Here is a 19,824-nt window from a genome sequence, read left to right as displayed (position 1 = left end):
CTTTCTCCCAAATAATTTTTAGCATAAATTCTTTTTAAGCTAAAGACTTAGTGAGATATAATTTTTTTAAAGATTTAATTTATTTATTTGACAGAGAGAGAGCATGAGCAGGGGGGAGCAGTAGAGGGAGAAGCAGGCTCCCTGCTGAGCAAGAAGCCCAACGTGGGACTTGATCCCAGGACCCTGGGATCATGACCTGCTTAACCAACTAAGCCACCCAGGTATCCCTGAACAAGATATAAATTTAAATACCTGGAGAAAGTCCCCCAACCTAATTATTTTTAAAGTGCTACTTCCTAAGAAAGGATTCTTTTTGTATGTGATACATATGGATATTGGGGTTATTTACTTTTTCCAGCAACTTTATCTAATCATTTATTTATTGACAAGATTTTATTTATTTATTTACATGGCAGAGAGAGAGCACAAGCACAAGCAGGAGGAGGGTAGGCAGAGGAGAGGGAGAAGCAGGCTCCCTGCTGAGCAAGAAGCCCCGATGTGGGGCTCGATCCCAGGACCCTGGGATCATGATCCGAACCTAAGGCAGACACTTAACTAAATGAGCCACCCAGGTGCCCAAATTATTTATTTATTTTTAAAGATTTTAGTTATTGGGGCACCTGGGTGGCTCAGTCATTAAGCGTCTGCCTTCAGCTCAGGTTATGATCCCAGGGTCCTGGGATCAAGCCCTGCATCGGGCTCCCTGCTCAGCAGGAAGCCTGCTTCCCCCACTATCCCTGTTTGTATTCCCTTTCTCACTGTCTCTTTCTCTGTCAAGTAAATATATGTGCTGCCGAAGCGAGCACTCTCTGTCAAGTAAATAAATAAAATCTTAAAAAAAAAAAAAAAATTATTTATTTATTTGAGAGAGAAGGAGAGACACACAGAGAGAGAGTGTGTGTGTGTGAGCAGAGGGAGAGGAAGACAAGCAGATTCCCCCCTGAGTGGGAAGTCCAGCACAGGGCTCGATCCCAGAGATCCTGAGATCCCTGAGATTATGACCTAAGTCAAAAATCAAGAATCCAATGCTTAACTGACTAAGCCAACTGGCTGTCCCTTTTTTAGCAACTTTAGATTTATCTATTTACATATTTATTGAAGGAATCATAGAAAGGAAAAATAAACTCACTTCTCTAAATTCAGCCTTAGAATGAGCTAAAACTCCAATTACTGGGAATGATAGTTTATGGACAAGTAATTACAAAATCCTTACAATGCATATAATACAGTAAATTTTCAAAGTTCCATCACTTTTAGTTCTAGCACACACGTGCACGCACGCGCGCACACACATACACAATTTTAACTGTTAAAAAGCACATTCACCAACTTAACATGAAATATATTCCATACAGTCTACTTAAAATCTCTAACTTCCAATACAAGATTCCCATACAAACATTAAGATGTTTTTCAAGATGGTGCTTAACCCCTTTGTATCTGTCTTTGGCATTTCTCAAAGGTTACAGCATACAAAATCAGTCAAGAGAATTTGTGCCTTGTATCATAGCCAAACATGCTCCGGCAGCCTCTACATAATTAACATATTTAACCAACCCTCATAGATGATTTTTAAATGTGTTAAGTTATCAAAATCACCAGTCTCCAGTAGCCACATCAATAAAAATGCAACTACATGAATGGAGATCCTGGCTATGAACTCCTTCCTCAAAAGTGCCACAAGACCCAAGAGACATAATTCAAGCTTAACTGTAAATACTTTTAAAAAAAAAAGAAAAAAGAAAAATCTGCCTACAGGAAGTAATTACCCCCAAATACAATTTCTTGGGAAAAGCTATCAAATGACAAATGAAACAAATGGGAATGTATATTCAATCCGTTCTACGTGAATATCCTGATCTCTCATGGGAGATGGAGGTGGCCAGGGATGTATAAAACCCTGGGGAATTTAGAGAACAACAAAAACGGAACTCACTAATCAAAACTAGGATTTTGAGATCTTCAGGAAGGAAACTTCTCTGTTAAGAAAATCATTTACCTTAAAACAGAAGTCCAGGCCAGATGACTTACCCCAAGGCCCTCAGCAACAGAATTTTAGGTTTATGGCCGCTTGCTTACTTAGCAGCTTGTTTGCCCCATTATATGCAATCTACTGGGAAAATTCTGTGAAAATGTTTCTTTACCTGAGGAGGTGCCTTTTTGAGTAGCACGAGAAGAGCCTGTAATACCAGATTAGAAAATCGAGGGCCAATCGGAACATAATCTGGAAGAGAAACATTATTATGTTTTAGGGATTCAATACACACATGCACATATTCCAAACATTCAAATTACCTGCATCAAGAGGAAACATCGTCCTTACTTAGGCAACTAATAATAATTAGAAAAATAGTATCTCCAATAACTGGAATGCTTAAAACATTATAATAAGAACTCTCATTTGTAAATTTTTTGAAAAAGCTTCGAAATATCCATTTTGAATTCAGGTAGACATTGTTGTCTAATACTCAGAGATAGTTTTTTTGTTTGTTTGTTTGTTTGTTTGTTTTTTGTCTTTTTAAAGGAAGAAAACAACCCAGGTGTACTTGCTAACCATTTCCAAGAAATTACTGCAGAGCCTGGTAATACAGTAAGCTCACAAGCAACAAAACATATTAGAAAACGAGTAAGGGGGAAATGGTAATTAATAATGAAAGTACGGTACTTCAGTATAACCGGTATGGTGGTAGAGTCACTAAGACTGGTCCTCAGATGGTCCAGAACAGAGAACGTTCTAAAACTTTCTGTCAAACTTCTACTAAACCTTCAAGACTCCGCATAAACGGCCCCTCGTCAACTTTCTCTGCATACTGCATATATACGCACCCCGGCCTGTGCCTAGAACTACCTTCAGGCACCAGCCCTCTGAAGTCCAAAATGCTCTTTCCCTTTTTTGAACATCCAGAACACACAGCACATTCTACTTAGTAGTAATTTTCACCGATGGCGGCTACAACAGCAGCATGTCACTTATTTTTTCCAAGACCCTAATAATTCCAGCACAGCAGAAAGGGCTCAGCTTACTTGTGGAATCGATAAACAAACAAGTACAGACAGTAACGATTCATACAAGTGAAAATATACTCAGAGGGCACACATTCCTGACACAGTAGTGTTGCTATGACCACACATCTCAATTGTGTTTAGATCAAGGAATTTACACAGAGCTATGAGTTTGTGCTTAAAAGCTTTTAAAGAAATAATCCTATAAACTGGGTTGAAATGTATCAAAAATAGCATACCAAAAACCCCAGGTCACTAGATGAAACTATCACATAGCTTCTAAGACCTCAGATTCACCTTATTATACATAGGGACATCTTTGCCCTGTAACAAACATTGCCTTAAGAAACAAGAGAATAAATAACAGAGGACCTAAAGCAAGTCTGAAAATCGTGAGGAAAATGTGGTAAGAACAGTTAACTTGAAATCATTCCTACACCACTTTGGACAGCTTAAGAACAGATCACTCAGGTGTTGGGTAGTATTTTCAGAAGTTGATGAAGTCACCATGTGTGTTCAATTTCAATACAGCATCCTGAGTCACTATTATAATGCGTTTATCCCAGATTTATCTAATTTTTGCAATGAAATGGCATTTACTGGGAGATGATACCTCGTGAGCTGCATGCAGGGACAGTCTTATTATTCATCTTTGTATCGGGTAGCAGTGCATTTCAGGACAAGAGATGGTTAATCGATATTTAAAAAAATTTTTTTTTAAATCACTGTAGAGCACTTGTAACTTTCAGAATGTCTTCAACACTGTTATCATGTTTGTCTGCGCAGTTCATCTAAGGGATAAGTAAGGAAGGGAATCTAGTTTCTGTTCTTATAAAACAGGTACACTTGATTTCACTGCAAAAATTAGATAAATCTGGAATGAATGCATCGTAACAGGGGCTTGTTCTTATAAAACAGAGACTGAGGTCCCAGGGAACTTGCCACTTCTCCCAAGTGTTATTTCATTCCATTCATAAGCCCTTCTTCCCTTAGTTCTGTCAAAGTTCTTAAGCAGAAACTCTGGGGTACAGGCAGCTCAGAGGTATTAAATAGCAAATACATCCATCAGTGGAAATTATTAATCATTTATTACATGGCAGAAAGCTCTGTGGAAAAAAGAAAATAATACGAGGTGTGGGTCCTGATGTTAGAGCAGTTGATGATGGAGTTAGAGTCACACATATTTAACATGAATTCCGTCCCTGACTCCAGATAGAACCGATAACACAATTCCTTATAAGACAAAGAAAAGTGTTTCTGTTGCTCTCTACTTTATAAATACCTGTTATTTTTCTCTTGCAATTGCTGAGACATTAGTGTAATGAAGCCAAGATAGTACAATGGTGAAAGTTAAGTACAATGGTGAAAGTTAAGACTCACCGAGCAGCCTCTCAATGTCGTCCACAACCACACAACTAAGCTGGGATTTATACGCATCATCAAAGATCTGGAAGAAAGTAAAAACCATTTATTATCTCACGGCTCTCCATGATTATGAAAGTTCCAAGAAGATAAAATTTAGTTAATTCTTGAGCAATGCCTAAACAAAGCCCAGTGTAATACCAGTATTTCAGACTCTACGATACTAGAATTTAGCAGCTAGTAGAATTTGAGAGCTAAGAGTTCTTACAACCTAAAAGTGAGGAAATTGAGGACCAAAGCAGTTAAATGACTTGGTCAAGAGGATACAACTGGACCTTGGCTGAGCCAGAAGAAGGGTGATGCTGTTTTCAGCCCTGTGAGCTGGATGTGTCACACACACCTGGGCGGGGGAGGGGCAGGTGGTCATTAACCAATGGACAAATCCCATCAAGTGTATCACAGTGATCTCTCTGATGTCTAGAGTGTGACTTCAGTGTTGTGACTCAAGAGCTAGATGGAGCCACAAGGGATGGGTAGAATAAAACTGTATGTTGTTTTATTATCGGTAAGAATTGTGGCCCTGGGGCGCCTCGGTGGCTCAGTGGGTTAAAGCCTCTGCCTTCGGCTCAGGTCATGATCCCGGCGTCCTGGGATGGAGCCCGGCATCGGGCTCCCTGCTCGGCGGGGAGCCTGCTTCCCCCGTCTCTGCCTGCCTCTCTGCCTATTTGTGATCTCTGTCAAATAAATAAAATCTTAAAAAGAAAAAAAAAAAAAGAATTGTGGCCCAGTTATAGTTTCAGAGCACCCCATGGATATCAATGGTAAGAATTAATTTCCGCATCCCAGCCCAGTCCCTCTGGTTGATAAATAATCTCAGTGCACCAAGATGGGAACCACCCTTCCTCCCATCTGGCTCGGGGTGGCATAATATTCCTTAGTGGTTATCTTTTCTTTTTTTTAAATTTTTATTTTATTTTTTCAGTCTTCCAAGATTCATTGCTTATGTACCACACCCAGCTGCGGTTATATTTGAACCATAGATAATTAAGCACTAGGCACAGAAATAAAGTAAATCAAGTTTTCACTATTAATATTTTTCACATTATTTTTTTTAAGATTTTATTTATTTGACAGACAGAGATCACAAGTAGGCAGAGAGGCAGGCAGAGAGGGGGGAAGCAGGTTCCCCACTGAGCAGAGCCTGATGCGGGGGACTCGATCCCAGGACCCTGAGATCATGACCTGAGCAGAAGGCAGAGGCTTAACCCACTGAGCCACCCAGGCGCCCCTCATATTAAATTTAAAGACAACTTGTGTATACTTGGTCTTGAAAGTATTTGTAACAATTAAGGAAATGTACCGCATCAAGATTAATACATTAGCCTTACTAGTTCAACTTAAAATGGGCCATGGAATAATTCATTTTGATAAACTTTTATGTTGGAAGGTAAAAGATAAATAGCCTTACAAACAGTAGAGATAATCTAAGATTCACCATATTTATATTATTGGTTGTATTTTAATTTATTACTAAACAAATATTACTTTGAAACTCAATTTTTTGTTAGATAACTGAAGTACTTCACAGAGAAAATTAAACATTTTAAATGTGTAAATATAGTTTAACATATTTAAAGAAATTTAATTAAGTTGTAAAAGTCCCCTTTTAAGGAACTTCTAAATTTCACTAGACCTACAAATAGAATGAGAGATGTTGGGGTGCCCAGGTGGCCCTGTTAAGTGTCTGCCTTCGGCTCAGGTCAGGATCCCAGAGTCCTGGGGCTCCTCCCTCTCTCACTCCCCCTGCTTGTATCTCCTCTCTCGCTCTCTCTCAAATAAATAAAATCTTCAGAAAAAGAGAGAGAAAGAGATGTAATTGGACTTTATAGAAGTTTGTTTACTTTTGTGTTAAAAAACTAGGTCTCGTTACAAAATCTTAATATGTTGACTTTTCATTTTCTAAGCCTTAAATTAGCTATGCGTGGTCTTTTTTATGCTCAAAAGTCACCCTCAAAGATGCAAAATAAAAACATGGAAAAACGAATCAACTCATGTTGGCAATCCAGATAGTAAGTTCCTCCCAACACCCTATCGGCTCTGTAAGGCAGGCATTGTCTTCCTCAGTGCTACGTATTCAATGTCTGACACCGCACTGGTGTTAATACATGTTCCCGAGATGCTGGAATGCAAGAAAGCTTCTGGTGCTTTCCTTTGCACCATCACCTTTACCCTCAGTCACTACCCCATACTACGTTAAAATCCCACTTACCCTTTCATCTTCGGCTACCTGTCTCCCCCACTGGATTGTGAGGTGGATAAAAACTTGATTCATGTCATCTCAGGGACCCAGCACAGAACAGTATTTATACTTGCCCAGTGAATTCAGTGGTTGAAACAACACAAGTTCTGATTCCATCTGGCCATAAACCACTGTCTCTGTTCTGCTACGGTATAGCATTTTGTATACTGCGTACATATTAAGGATTCATTACATTCTTCCTTGTATTATACTAGAATATAAGCAGTCTGAAGGCAAGTACTATCTTAATTATCTCTGTATCCTCCTATCACTTAATAGAATACCTTACCAGAAAGTAATCAATAAATATTGACTGTAAGAATACATATGCATTTTATTTTGTTTTTTAAAGATTTTATTTATTTGAGAGCTAGAGAGAGAGTGCACAAGTAGCAGGAGGGGAAGAGGGAGAGGGAGAGGCAGACTCCCCACTGAACAGAGGGCCCACCAGCAGGGCTTGATCCCAGGGCCCTGAGATCATGAATGACCTAAGCCCAAGGCAGATACTTAGCCGATGAAGCCACGCAGGCGCCCCATAAATATGCATTTTACCATCAAGCAGAAATATTGAGTGAGTAGTTGGAGACATATGACTGAAGTCAGGGTATGGAGCTCACCCTCAGGGCAGTAACTATTGAAACCAGGTAAGAGGATGAGACATTGAGGAGAAATAGCAGAGGTAAAAGAGTAACAGGCTAAGTACCAAATCTTAGAGTGTTACTCTATGAGTTCATTTGATGAACATTTTCAAATTCCTATTGTATATCAAGCATCAATGAGGGCAATGGAGAGAGTAATGAATGAGGCAGATATGATCATACTTCCATAAAGCTTGGAGTGGGGGAAGCAGGTCATAGGAAACTATAATAAAGCATGACATTACTGCACTGGAGGAAACTTGAAATGTGTTGGTAGTGTACACAACAGAGCTGTGGTAGTCCCTAGGGATACCCACGCATGTGCTGGTTCTCTCTCTCTCTCGCATGTGGTAGGATTATCATTCCCCACCCCCTCTCAAGACAGGGGTGACTATGGGGCTTGCTTTAGCTAATGAACTATGACTGAATATATACCATTTTCTAAAAGGAGCTTTAGAGCTACTGCATGATTCACCATATTCCCCTCATCCTGCCTTGGCTGTCACGATCTCACATGTGAGAGGGAGCTTCTGTTATGTGTTAGGGTGAGTCTGAGAAGCTATAAGGAGCAGAGCTCCTCCTCTGGGCTACGACGGACATGTAGGATGAGCAAGAAATTAACTTGTTAAACCACTGAGATTTGGGAGTTGCTCGTTACTGCAGCATAACTTAGCCTATCCTAACTGACATGGAGGATTACCTAGTCAACGACAGTATCCTAAATTTAGGAAGTGGCATTTAAGCTGAGATCTGAAGGATAAACTATCAGTGGAAAATGGGGAAGAAAATGTTCTAAGCAGAGCGAGAATATTAGGAGGCTTGGAGTGAGAAAATTCAGGAACTGACATATAGTTAAGAAGAATTAAAATGAAGAGGAGTGTGGTATGTGTGGGGAATGGTAGATGGGAGAAGAGGTGACAGAAGAACCTGGAACTGGAGGGTCTTACAAATTTCACACCAGTTGAAATTTTATTATAAAGGCAATAAAAAGCCACTAATTTTAAACAATGGATCACCATATCAGCTTTATGATTTAGAAACATTTTTGTGGCTGATATATAGAAAAGCATCAGAGGGGAGCAATCATTTTTTAATACTGTAGAACTCCAGGTGAAAGACAATGGTGGTCTGGAAGTGGGAAGGGAGTGGGTGTTCTGATAAATGGATGGATTCTAGAGATATTCAGGAGGCAGAACTGAAGAACCAAGAACTACATGAATGGGTTTGGTCATGAGGAGGAAACTGGAGTTGAGGGTTCCTTCTGGTTTGACTACTGACATAGAGGGCAGGAGAGATGCTGGTTTGGGAATGGATCATGAGTACATGGAAAGAGCGAGGAAAGAGGAGCTCTTTACCTCTCTCTATACCACTACCAACTCCCCCCCCCCTCCAAAATAGGGAAGAAAAACAGGAAATTTATTTCAGCTTCTTGATACATAATGACCAAGCTTTGAGTTGGTGAATCCAAGACAGGAGAAAAGTTTAGAAACAATTTCACTGTAGTTCTTGGTTCTGTTTTTTGTTTTGTAAGACTAGACCAAGATAGCAGTCAACATGGTATCGTATAAACTCTGGTGATGTCAAGGAGTCACTTTTCAGAACGCTCCCTCTTCAAATCATTTTTCGGAATTCTGCTAAAGGCTCTGATGCAAGCATATGATTCTGTGTGTCGGGCTGTACTAGTGTGGATTAGAGCCACAGGGGCCGGGACACAGAGGCCTGGCTATCCGCAGTACTCCATTTTTCCCGAGTCAACCCTCTCCCTTCTCGAGAACAGTACAGAGTTTCTACCACTCCAGGAACTCAGGACGTTACTGGGGTCAAAACTGATGCTAAACTGTCCGCTGTCTCACCAGTTTACGTCGGACACTGAGTTCACCAAGCATTACAAATCACTTCATAGCTGACTGCATGATTTACCTATAAGATTTGAGAAGAAAAGTACCTATGGCAGTCATTTAATGTAGGGTTGGTTTTTTTTTTTTTTTTTTTTAACAGCTCTTAATGTACTAATTACTATCATGAGGAGAGGAGCACTCAGGGCTCCCTTAACAACCTACTAACCATGACAAAGGCTGTGCGATTCCAGTTGTAACTTGACCAGTTTCAGTTGACAGGTCAACTGAAACTCCTTTGGGTAGCGACTTGACTCTAATTTAAATACACACACCTCTTTTTCTTACACACGTAATTCTTTACCTCACCGAGTCACTAGTGTAATGTAAGGTCACCACTCTTCCTCTGGATCCTTGTTTTCAGCCCACTCCTCAGCCCCTTCTGCTCCTCACTCCCGGGGCCCGGCCCTAGTCCGATGTTCACTGAGGGGACACTCAGACTTGATGGCCAAGTACATGTGATTAGCTGCCAGGTGAATCTCTAAGTGAGAGATTTACACAGTGACCTGGGAAGTTCTACCGCACCTCTAGATAGCTAAATGCAAAAAGGAGGAGAGGTACCAGAAAGAAAGATGCAGAAAAAATACAATTGTACAAACTGCCCGCTCTGATGTGCCAAACCTGCCCCTCCTAAGAGCGCCCGGCACTGAGAGAGCCAGCTCCTGATCGAATGACGCCGAAGGACAGTTAGGCAGACTGGCTGCAGCTGGAGCTGGGGGCTGTACGTCGAAGACTCTTTAAAAATTAAATTTTTAAATTTAAATTTAAATTTAAATTTAAATTTTACGTCGAAGACTCTTTAAAAATTAAATTTTTAAATTTAAATTTAAATTTAAATTTTTAAATTTAATTTTTACAAAATTTATTTAAAAATTAATTTAGATCCTCTCATTTAGTAAGATAAATGTATGCCACTTAGGACTTTCTTGTTGAGGAGGTTATCCGTTGGGGATCAGGTAAGTAGTTATCATGCAAACCCAGACACCTGAAAGGGGGCCGCTGTTAATAATCATTCTGGAACAACAGGTAAAAACCAGGACTGCTCAGACAAATTGGAATGTCTGGTCACCTAAGTTCTATCGGGCTGCTTCCTATAGGGCAGGTAAAATGATCAGTATAGATAGTCTCAGAGCCTGGGGAGAAGTCTGAAAGAGAAGGCTAAAGAAAAAGAATCCGAAGAACTAAAGGAAGAAAAAGTGGGTGAAAGAGTGGCCCCAGTGAACATGGACATAATGAGAGGTCTATTCTAGAAGATGAATAGTATCTCTACAACACACAGAATCCCACAGTCTATTTCTGCTCTCTGGTACCACCTCTCCTGTAAAAGGTAGGTACTAAGTCACAGGAGACAAACTGAAACACGAGGAGCCTGAGCTGAAGGCGAGAACATGCCGGCTGCACTATGCACACTCTGTGCAAAGGGAGGTGCGGGGCTCCTGCCACACAGGGGCTGGGGCAGGTCTGAGTATGGCCCTCAAGGACACTGCAAGCGCTGCAGGCACCAAGCCCACTCCTGGAATCTACAGACAAGCCGGGAGCCACCTGTGTGCACGGGAGGGGCAGCAGCTGCCGGTTCTGGAGTCTACGTGAATACAAATGGGAACGCGCCAGCATTCGCTCCATGTTAATCCCAGCCTTTCAGAATCACAAACCACAGCAAAGCGTGTTCTAAGTGGATTCCATCCTCCATTTTCTATAACCTCATTAGTGCTCTGAGGTAGGTGAAGCCAAATTCTCCGGTTCTTCTGGGGCTGAAAGAGTTCATCTCAGTTCTGAAGTGGTTGGCGTGAAGTACTTAGTAGGAATCTGATGACAGTACGAATCTGATGACTTAGAAAATCCCTAATGCAGTAAATCTGTCAGCAATTAGTTGAAAGCATACCCTAATCATATTTGGTAGCATATAAAAACGTAAATGAGCAAATTCAAATCGGTGCTATCAGTAATAATCTCTAGTTTCTAAAAATAACTTGGGAGTAGACCAAGCAAACATTAGCTGTCTTCTAATGAAACTGCCTCAGGAAGTGGACCTAAACTTTTGGCAAAGTACTAAAGCTTCCTGGAATGACCTTAAAAATCCTTCATTTGTTCTTCCTGCTTTTCAGGAAAAATTCCTTCATTTTTCATATAACACAAACCCCAAAGTAGGATATTCTTAATAATATAAAAAGTCACAAAGTCTGAAAGTTCTCCTAAAGGTTGCACCATCCTCCTTTGTGTGCCAAAGAGATATAAACGCCAGAAGACAAAGTGTATTAAACAAAACAACACGCGCCCACCCCCCCCACCCCCCCAGTCATACGGGGACCAGTAGTCACTTCCGGAGTGTCCACTTGTCTCAGTTAATACATGCACAAACTTCGACAAATCAGCTACATGATATATTAGGATGTTAACCAAAAACATCCAAATTCTGTTGCTTAGTAACTGCTGTCAAAAGATCCAATTTCCAGCTCTGCTCTTTGTATGGACTAAACCATGAAAAGAGGAGGATTAGGCACCATGATTCTGTTCTGTACAGACTACAATTTGCAGTGGGATTTACAGGAGGATATTCAAAGAAGATTATTTCCTTCTTGCAAAGCTAGTGGAAAGGAAAATTTCTTCCATTAATTTTCAGTCCTTTAAAAACAAGACTATATTATGTTATTAATGGGTATAGTTTTATAGATCACAGATATTCCTACTTAATTTTGTTCAAACAGTTCAGACACATCGGACTGTTCTATTTCATCTCTGTACTGATTGTGTACTCAGGAAGCATCAAGATTTGGTCATTAGTTAAAATCAAACTCTACTGTTTTGTTCATGTAATGCCACTAATAGAACTAGTAAAATAGATTTTTTAAAAATGCCACTAATAGAACTAGTAAAATAGATTTTTAAAAAATACACTTGTGAATATGGATAAAGGAACTAAAATTTAAAAATAGAATGGAGCTGGGAAACAAACATAAAATGGGAGAGAAGAAGATCTGTAAACACTTCAAACATCTTAATGGAACATATGGTATCTCCACCCTGCCCACCCCCCAATGTGAGGATAATGGCAGTGTTGAGGAGTTCATCCAAGGAGAAAGGATTTATTAAGCAAATTAAGAGAAGTACAAGGTAAAATTTAAATTAATTGAAAATAAACTACTTTCATGTATTTTAGCATCACCCATATGTGAACAAGAAGCAATAGCTTAATTACAATTAAATCTAAGATACTCATTAATGCAAGCTGAACGACCCTCTCTACTAACAAAAACTCTTCCCTCTTGGTTTAAGTAATAAAATGGTACATAAAGATGCTCGTTCTATGAGGCAACAAATCAGACCACCTCTCTTTAACAAAAATTAATGTGCTAAAGTTATATGAAACTATCATATTTCTGAGTATCACGAACTATTGCCACTACAAAACACTTAAAAAATCTTTTAACTCGAGCACTTAGTCATTAAAATGTAGCTGAAGAAATAATTTTAAATGCTAATCTATTGCCTCTCGAATTGGCAAGAAATATTTTAATAAATTATTAAAAGATTTTATTTTTAAGGCATCTCTACACCCAACACGGAGTTTGAACCCACAACCTTGAGATCAAGAGGTACATGCTCCACTGACTGAGCCAGCCAGGTGCCCTTGCAAAAAAAATATTTTAATAACATCAAGTGTCAGTGAGAGTCCAAGGCAATGGACACTCACATGATGGGATTGTGAGTGTAAACTGGTATAACTTTTCGAAGATGTAGACTGTAGAAATCAGCAGTATTTTTACATAAGAGTTTTGATACCAATATTTATCAAAAATCTTCAAAATATTAATGTTTTTAACTTTAGCAAACCTAATTCTGTAGGAAATGTATATACAGTAATAATGATATGTAAAAATAACCACTACACTTTATTGAGCTCATATGATATCCCAAGGCACTGCATGATACTTTACATAGATTGTCATCTCACTTAATTCTAAATATTATCTTCATTTCATAGGAGACATAACAGAGGCTTATAGGTTAAGTGACTGCAAGACCTGGTAAGTGTGGTAGAGCTGGGAAACAAAGACAGATCTATTTGAGACTTAAGCCCAAGTTCTCAGCCCTTAAAATATGATGCTACTCTTAGAAAGAAAAACCTAGTAAGGGGGCACAACTGGGTGACTCAGTGGGTTAAAGCTTCTGCCTTCGGCTCAGGTCATGATGCCAGGGTCCTGGGATTGAGCCCTGCATCGGGCTCTCTGCTCAGCGGGGAGCCTGCTTCCTCCTCTCTCTCTCTCTACCTACTTGTGATCTCTGTCTGTCAAATGAAATAAATAAATCCTTAAAAAAAGAAAGAAAAATCTATTAAGAAAATGGGGAGTAGTGATTTCCCAAGTTTGGTGGTTCTACAGAATATTATATTTAATCGTGAAAAAACCTGGAAACAAACTGAATGCAAAGGGGGAATGTTTAAACAAATATTATACAGCTATTAATATAATACTGAGATACATTTTAATGACACCAAAAAAAAAAAAACCCCATAATATATTAAGTGAAAAAAGCAGGTTTAAAACGGTATATCCGGGTGCCTGGGTGGCTCAGTGGGTTAAGCCGCTGCCTTCGGCTCAGGTCATGATCTCGGAGTCCTGGGATCGAGTCCCGCATCGGGCTCTCTGCTCAGCGGGGGGCCTGCTTCCCTCTCTCTCTCTCTCTCTCTCTGTCTGCCTCTCCATCTACTTGTGATTTCTCTCTGTCAAATAAATAAATAAAATCTTTAAAAATAAATAAATAAATAAAACGGTATATCCAATGTGATCCCCAATGTATGTGTGTGTGTGTGTGTGTGTGTGTGTGTGTATGTGTGTGTGAGAGTGTGTGTGTATCTGAGTACAGAAGAAAACTGAAGGACAAATATAGACTCCTTTTTTTTTTTTTTTTTTCCTTCTGTGTGTTCTTTTTGTGTGTGTGTGATTAGAAAAGCTGCATCTTTGGGGAAGAGCAGCATTTAAAAGGGAAAAAATGTCTTTCCAGAATTGATTAAAAAAAAAAAAAAGTACAAATTATTTGTGCTCTGAAAAAAAAAAAAAGAAAAAATATCTTCCCATCCTAACACTAAAAATGAAGGGAAGAGAACAGCAGTGGGAGGTAGACTAGAAGTACTGAGGAATGGCATTTATATTTCATTTTCAAAAGCAGCTTGGAAGACTTAGCACCTTTAGACTGGTTTGAGCCCGCAGGCTTTTGTCAACCTATCATTAGGCAACAATGTGAAAACTATTTGCAGGGAAAGATTTTGCAATATTTCTAATATATTTCTAAGACACCTATGCTTCATTCTTTTCTCTGCTCCTGTATGTACTTTAGTTTCAGGGGATAACATTTTTTTTTTTCCAGAGAAAATAAAAAAGTCTAATACAAATTTATTATACCGGTGACATGGAAATAATTTTTGTAACTTTAAGGGTGCATGGATGATGCAGACAGTGAATCATGAATCAGAACAATTTTGAATAAGCTTGTATAGACACTTATTTTTCTATTCCTTAGCCTTCCACTCATCTAAAACTCTACCTTGAAAGGCTTTAACAATTTAAAGATTAAATCATAAGTTATTAAGCCATTAATTTAACCATTTAAGCCTCTAAACCCAGCACATATTACCTTCCCCCCTCAAGTCAATTTGCAAGAGATTAAAATAATAAAAATGATAATATCTCACACTTGCAAAGCAGCTTTGATCTGGAGGAGCCTAAAGTGCTTTTTTAAAACTTTATAGAAAAACTAGGACCATTCCACCCACATCTCTGAGTACATCTGAGGTAGCAGCTGGCAGCTGGGGAAAAGCAATGGAGTAATTTACCATCTGCAAAGGAGACGACTACTTCAGAACCCGTACGAGGAATGGATGGGGTTATGGAAATACGAACAGAATTAGCTGTTCAATTAAATGCTACATTCGATGGCTACAGATTCCAAGGGCTATTATTTAAAGTTTCACCATAAGAAGTTGTTTAGGTTCCCTTTAGAGGGGGAGAAAAAAAACCCCCAAAAACAAAGAAAAGCCACCCCCACCTACATTAGGGAAGTTACTGGTTCTAATGATTCTGTCTAGATATTCCCCAGGAGAGCTACTACTGGTTTCACCTCGGACACAGAATAAACGGACTGTGATATTTAAGTTCTTTTTCTGTCTGGCAACATTTCCCTCTCTTTCACACTAACTTCAAAGACTTTCACACAGAATATTTACCTTTTTTCAAAGGTTTTATTTTCTTTTGAGCGGGAGCAAGTAAGAGAGAGAGCACAAGCAGGAGGCGGCGCAGAGGGAGAGAGAGAGGGATGAGCGGACTCCCCACTGGCCGGGGAGCCTGGGATCATGACCTGAGCCAAAGGCAGACGCTTAACCAACTGAGCCATCAGGCGCCCCACAGAATATTTACCTTGATGCTACAGTGCACAGGACACGAATCCTGGTTCAAGCTCGGGCCCCCTCCATCCATTTCAAGCATGCTACTTGAACAATCTTCTGCCATCTCACCAAACAAGAAGCTAGCCTCTCAAACTTACATCTTTTGGGAAACTACTTCTTTTAAAATATCATCTTTCCTCTGCAGTCTCTTCCCTTAAAAAAAAAAAAAAAACACAACAACAAACTAAAGACACTGTACCCTCCATCTTTATAAAGTGGGGGCCCAAGAGCAAGTTTAAAGAACTCTGGAGTTGTCTTTATAGGCAGCACCTCAATCCTCAAAGTTCTTTTCTTGGATTCTGATTCTCATAGCTAAGAAAGATCAAGCATGAAAAAATCAGATTTAAGTAAAAGAAATACTTCAACTAGATAAAAAAAAAAAAAAAAAAAAATTTCTTCACTGCCTGGGAGTATACCAAATCAGAGTATCACTGGGAACACAAGCTACCAAGGGACATGAAACGATCACTACATTTTCATCAGTGACTTTGGTTGTTTTTAAAGAGCAGCCACTTACTATCCTAGAAGCCATACACGGCATTTGTTTGAATGTAGGAGAGATGGACCAGAGGGTCTTAGAGTCCTTTCAGCTCTAAGATTCTATTCTCTGTTGCTCTTTCACTGATGGTTCAAAGCAGCTGCATTAAGAAGGTGACACACGGCACTCAGAGAAAGGAAGAAGGATGAGGACTGCACTAACTTGCCAAGCAGACTCTGACTGTCCTAATAGACCACCATCCCTTTGTAGGGGTTTTGAGACTATCTTTCCAATGATGTACCTCCGTTCTTTCCCAAACTATGTAGTCAACCTAATTGACCCCAAATACTGTGATTCTGTACACTGATTAAAAAAAAAATCCTAGGGGCACCTGGGTGGCTCAGTGGGTTAAAGCCTCTGCCTTCGGCTCAGGTCATGATCCCAGGACCGAGCCCGGCATCAGGCTCTCTGCTCAGCAGAGAGCCTGCTTCCCCCTCTCTCTCTGCCTGCCTCTCTGCCTACTTGTGATCTGTCTGTCAAATAAATAAAATCTTAAAAAAAAAAATCCTAAATGAATTTGTTCCACTCAAATACTTTTATTTTTAAAGATTTTATTTATTTATTTGACAGAGAGAGAGAGAATGTGAACAAGGGGAGGAGCAAAGGGAGAGGTCCAAGAAGACTCTGCACTGAGAGCAGAGCCCAACGCAGGGCTCAATCCCAGGACCCTGAGATCGTGGCCTGAGCAGAAATCAAGAATGGGATGCTCAATTGACTGAGCCACCCAAGGGTGGCTATTCAAATACTTTTAACTTGATCTTTCTTTCAGTTGAGTCAATACAAACCTAAGAAATAAAAATTAACTGTAATATGTATTAAACAAAACAAAATTTGGGGGCGGCTGGGTGGCTCAGTTAGTTATGCATCTGCCTTTGGCTCAGGTCATGATCTTATGATCCCAGGATCGAGCCCCAAACCAGGCTTCCTATTGTGCAGGGAGTCTGATTCTCCCTTTCTGTCTGCCCCTCCCCACACTCATGCTCTCTCTGGCTCTCTCTCTCAAATAAATAAAATCTTTTAAAAAGTCCATAATTTGGAAGATAAAGAAATGTTAATAAGAATGCATTACAGACTGATGAATCACAGACCTGTACCTCTGAAACAAATAATACATTATATGTTCATTTAAAAAAAAAAAAAAAAAAAAGGAACATATTACAAAGTTAAATCTACCTAAAACACAGTCACTGTTTCCCCCCCAATTCTGCTGATAATCTAACTCCACTTGAGAACATAGTTGCTATGGCTTTTACATATATACATGTACAAAGATCGATACAGAGGTACATGTGTACACACCCGTATCTAAGAGATTGGAGATTAAAATGAAAGTAAAAATCTTGATACCTTCTTCATGGCCTGACACTTGGCTGTCTCAGAAAAGCCAATCATCTTATCAGGAGAACAGATCTTGATGAAGGGGAAGTTGGATTCCTCTGCAATCTTCGCGGCCAGAGCAGTCTTCCCACTATGAGGAGGGCCTGTGCAAAGATAGGAGCAAGTCAGGGGAAAAAAGCCAACCTAAGCAAAAGGGAATAAAACAAGTTTAAACGTTTATCCACAATGTACTGAGGTCTCAACTAGTAGCTCATTAACATTTCCTGACACAATTTTATAGCAGACATGTTTTCTCTTATTTATTAGCAACTAAACTTAATGAACTGATTAGCATTTCTCAAAGGTATGATGAAATACATTCCTTCCTTCTTTCTCACAGTCATAATCTTTCAAACTTCAGGCTAAATACATAAAATGCAAGGGTTTTGTTTCTTAAAAAGAAACAGAATGCGTTCAAATGCATATCCATACTCACGGTATGAGTTCCAACAAATCATAGGTCTAACAAAAAAATATGATCTTTTTATGAGATGACATTGCGGGCAGGGAAAAGCTGCCTTATAGAAGCAAATGTGCCTTAAAACGCGAAAATTTTAAAGATTTAGTCAGGCCTTCTCACAAAGGCAACCAAATCTGTAAACTTAACTGTCTCTGGACATTTCCTCTCTCCCTTCTGTGAAATGGAAGAGGAGTCCCTGTTCCATCCATGAACCAACCAATTCTTCCTGTCCATCTTCTCAGGAACTTGACACTCTCTACATCCTCTTCCCCATTTGTTCCATCTCTTCCTCTTCCCTACAGTCTGTCCAACAGCATTTCAGCACGCTCTAGTCTACCTAACAGTTGAATAAACAAAGCACAAAACTCTTTCTGGACTCACACCCCTCAACATCGCTCCTTCTTCTCCCTTCAAAATGGAACTACTCAAACAATTTTTCTGCACTGGCCCCCTTCACTTTTCATTTTCCCTCCATCCTCAAACAAACCCTCTGGCTTCCCCTGCCATTACACGGAACCAGGCTCCCATCTGGGTCACCAATGATCTCTAGGTCACCAAATTCAACAGATATTTTACCTGTTGGCTTCTTAGGAATATTTGATACATGGATAACTCCTCTTTTTAAAAATACTTCTCTTGACTTCTGTGAGAGCTCCTTCTCTTTCTCTCCCTCTTACCTCTTGCTCAGTCTCCTTTGTCTACTCTTCCTGCTCTACTTGGTTTTTAAATGTTGACATATCTCAGAGATCAGTTCTAGGCCCCCTCTTCTTCTCAACTTACACCCCTCCTGTAAGCCACCTTACCCAACTCCCATGGATTCAACAACAGTCTATATATACAGACAACTCATGAATGTTACTGCCACCCAGGCCTCTCTTCTGAGCCCACATATCCAATGGGCTGTTAATATTCCCAATTGAATTATCTTATAGGAACCTCAAACTCAACATATCCAAAACTGAACTCATAGTTTTTCTTCCTGAAATCTGCTTCTTCACCAGTATTCCCAATCTTAGCAAATAGCACCATTTACCAGGCGATGTATACGAGAAACCTGGCGGTTATACTTAATAACACTTCCCCATATTCAATCTAGTTACTTAATATTTCTAAGTTTAGCTTCCCTATTTACCAAATAGGCCAAACGGAAGCATATGCCCTCAGAGGATTAAAGTGGGGTTTAAATAAGATAAGTGTAAAGTGCCAGAAGAGTGATCAGCAAATAACAGTTCAAAGAATGTTTCCTTAATTGTGATTAATAACTAATAATAATAATGAAGTCTCATTTATTTGAGAGAGAAAGAGATAAGAGAGAGCACAAGTAGGGTGAGGGGCTGGGGAGCCTGGATGGCTCAGTGGGTTAAAGCCTCCGCCTTTAGCTCAGGTCATGATCTCAGGGTCTTGGGATCGAGCCCCGCATCGGGCTCTCTGCTCAGCGGGGAGCCTGCTTCCTCCCTTCTCTCTCTCTGCCTGCCTCTCTGCCTACTTGTGATCTGTCAAATAAATAAAATCGTAAAAAAAAAAAAAAGTAGGGTGAGGGGCAGAGGGAGAAGCAGGCTCCCTGCTGAGCAGGGATTTCCCAACACGGGGCTCCATCCCCAGGACTCTGGGACATGACCAGAACCAAAGGCAGACACTTAACCGACTGAACCACCCGGGAGCCCCTACCCTATGTAACTTTAAACCACAATCAGCTTTCATTAAGTTGCGTTAATGCAACTGCTTCTAACCATTGGTTTCTCCTGTATCTTTTCTCACCCTCCAATCTATTCTCTACCATGAAGCACTCATAATGTTTTGAAAATACGAATCT

General features: G+C 39.9%; 1 protein-coding gene across 1 annotated transcript in view; it reads right to left on the bottom strand.

Moving 5' to 3' along the window:
- The window catches only part of NSF (N-ethylmaleimide sensitive factor, vesicle fusing ATPase), a 150,787-nt gene that overhangs the window by 26,946 nt on the left and 104,017 nt on the right, over positions 1-19,824 (bottom strand). The window contains exons 15-17 of the mRNA XM_059147645.1: positions 17,522-17,655; positions 4,384-4,450; positions 2,145-2,224 (exon numbers count right to left, since the gene is read on the bottom strand). Of these exons, the coding sequence (XP_059003628.1) occupies positions 2,145-2,224; positions 4,384-4,450; positions 17,522-17,655 (281 nt within the window). The remainder of the gene's footprint in view (positions 1-2,144; positions 2,225-4,383; positions 4,451-17,521; positions 17,656-19,824) is intronic.

Source organism: Mustela lutreola, chromosome 15, assembly GCF_030435805.1.
Source record: "Mustela lutreola isolate mMusLut2 chromosome 15, mMusLut2.pri, whole genome shotgun sequence".
Lineage (NCBI taxonomy): Eukaryota > Metazoa > Chordata > Mammalia > Carnivora > Mustelidae > Mustela > Mustela lutreola.
This window is presented reverse-complemented; position numbering and strand designations above follow the sequence as displayed.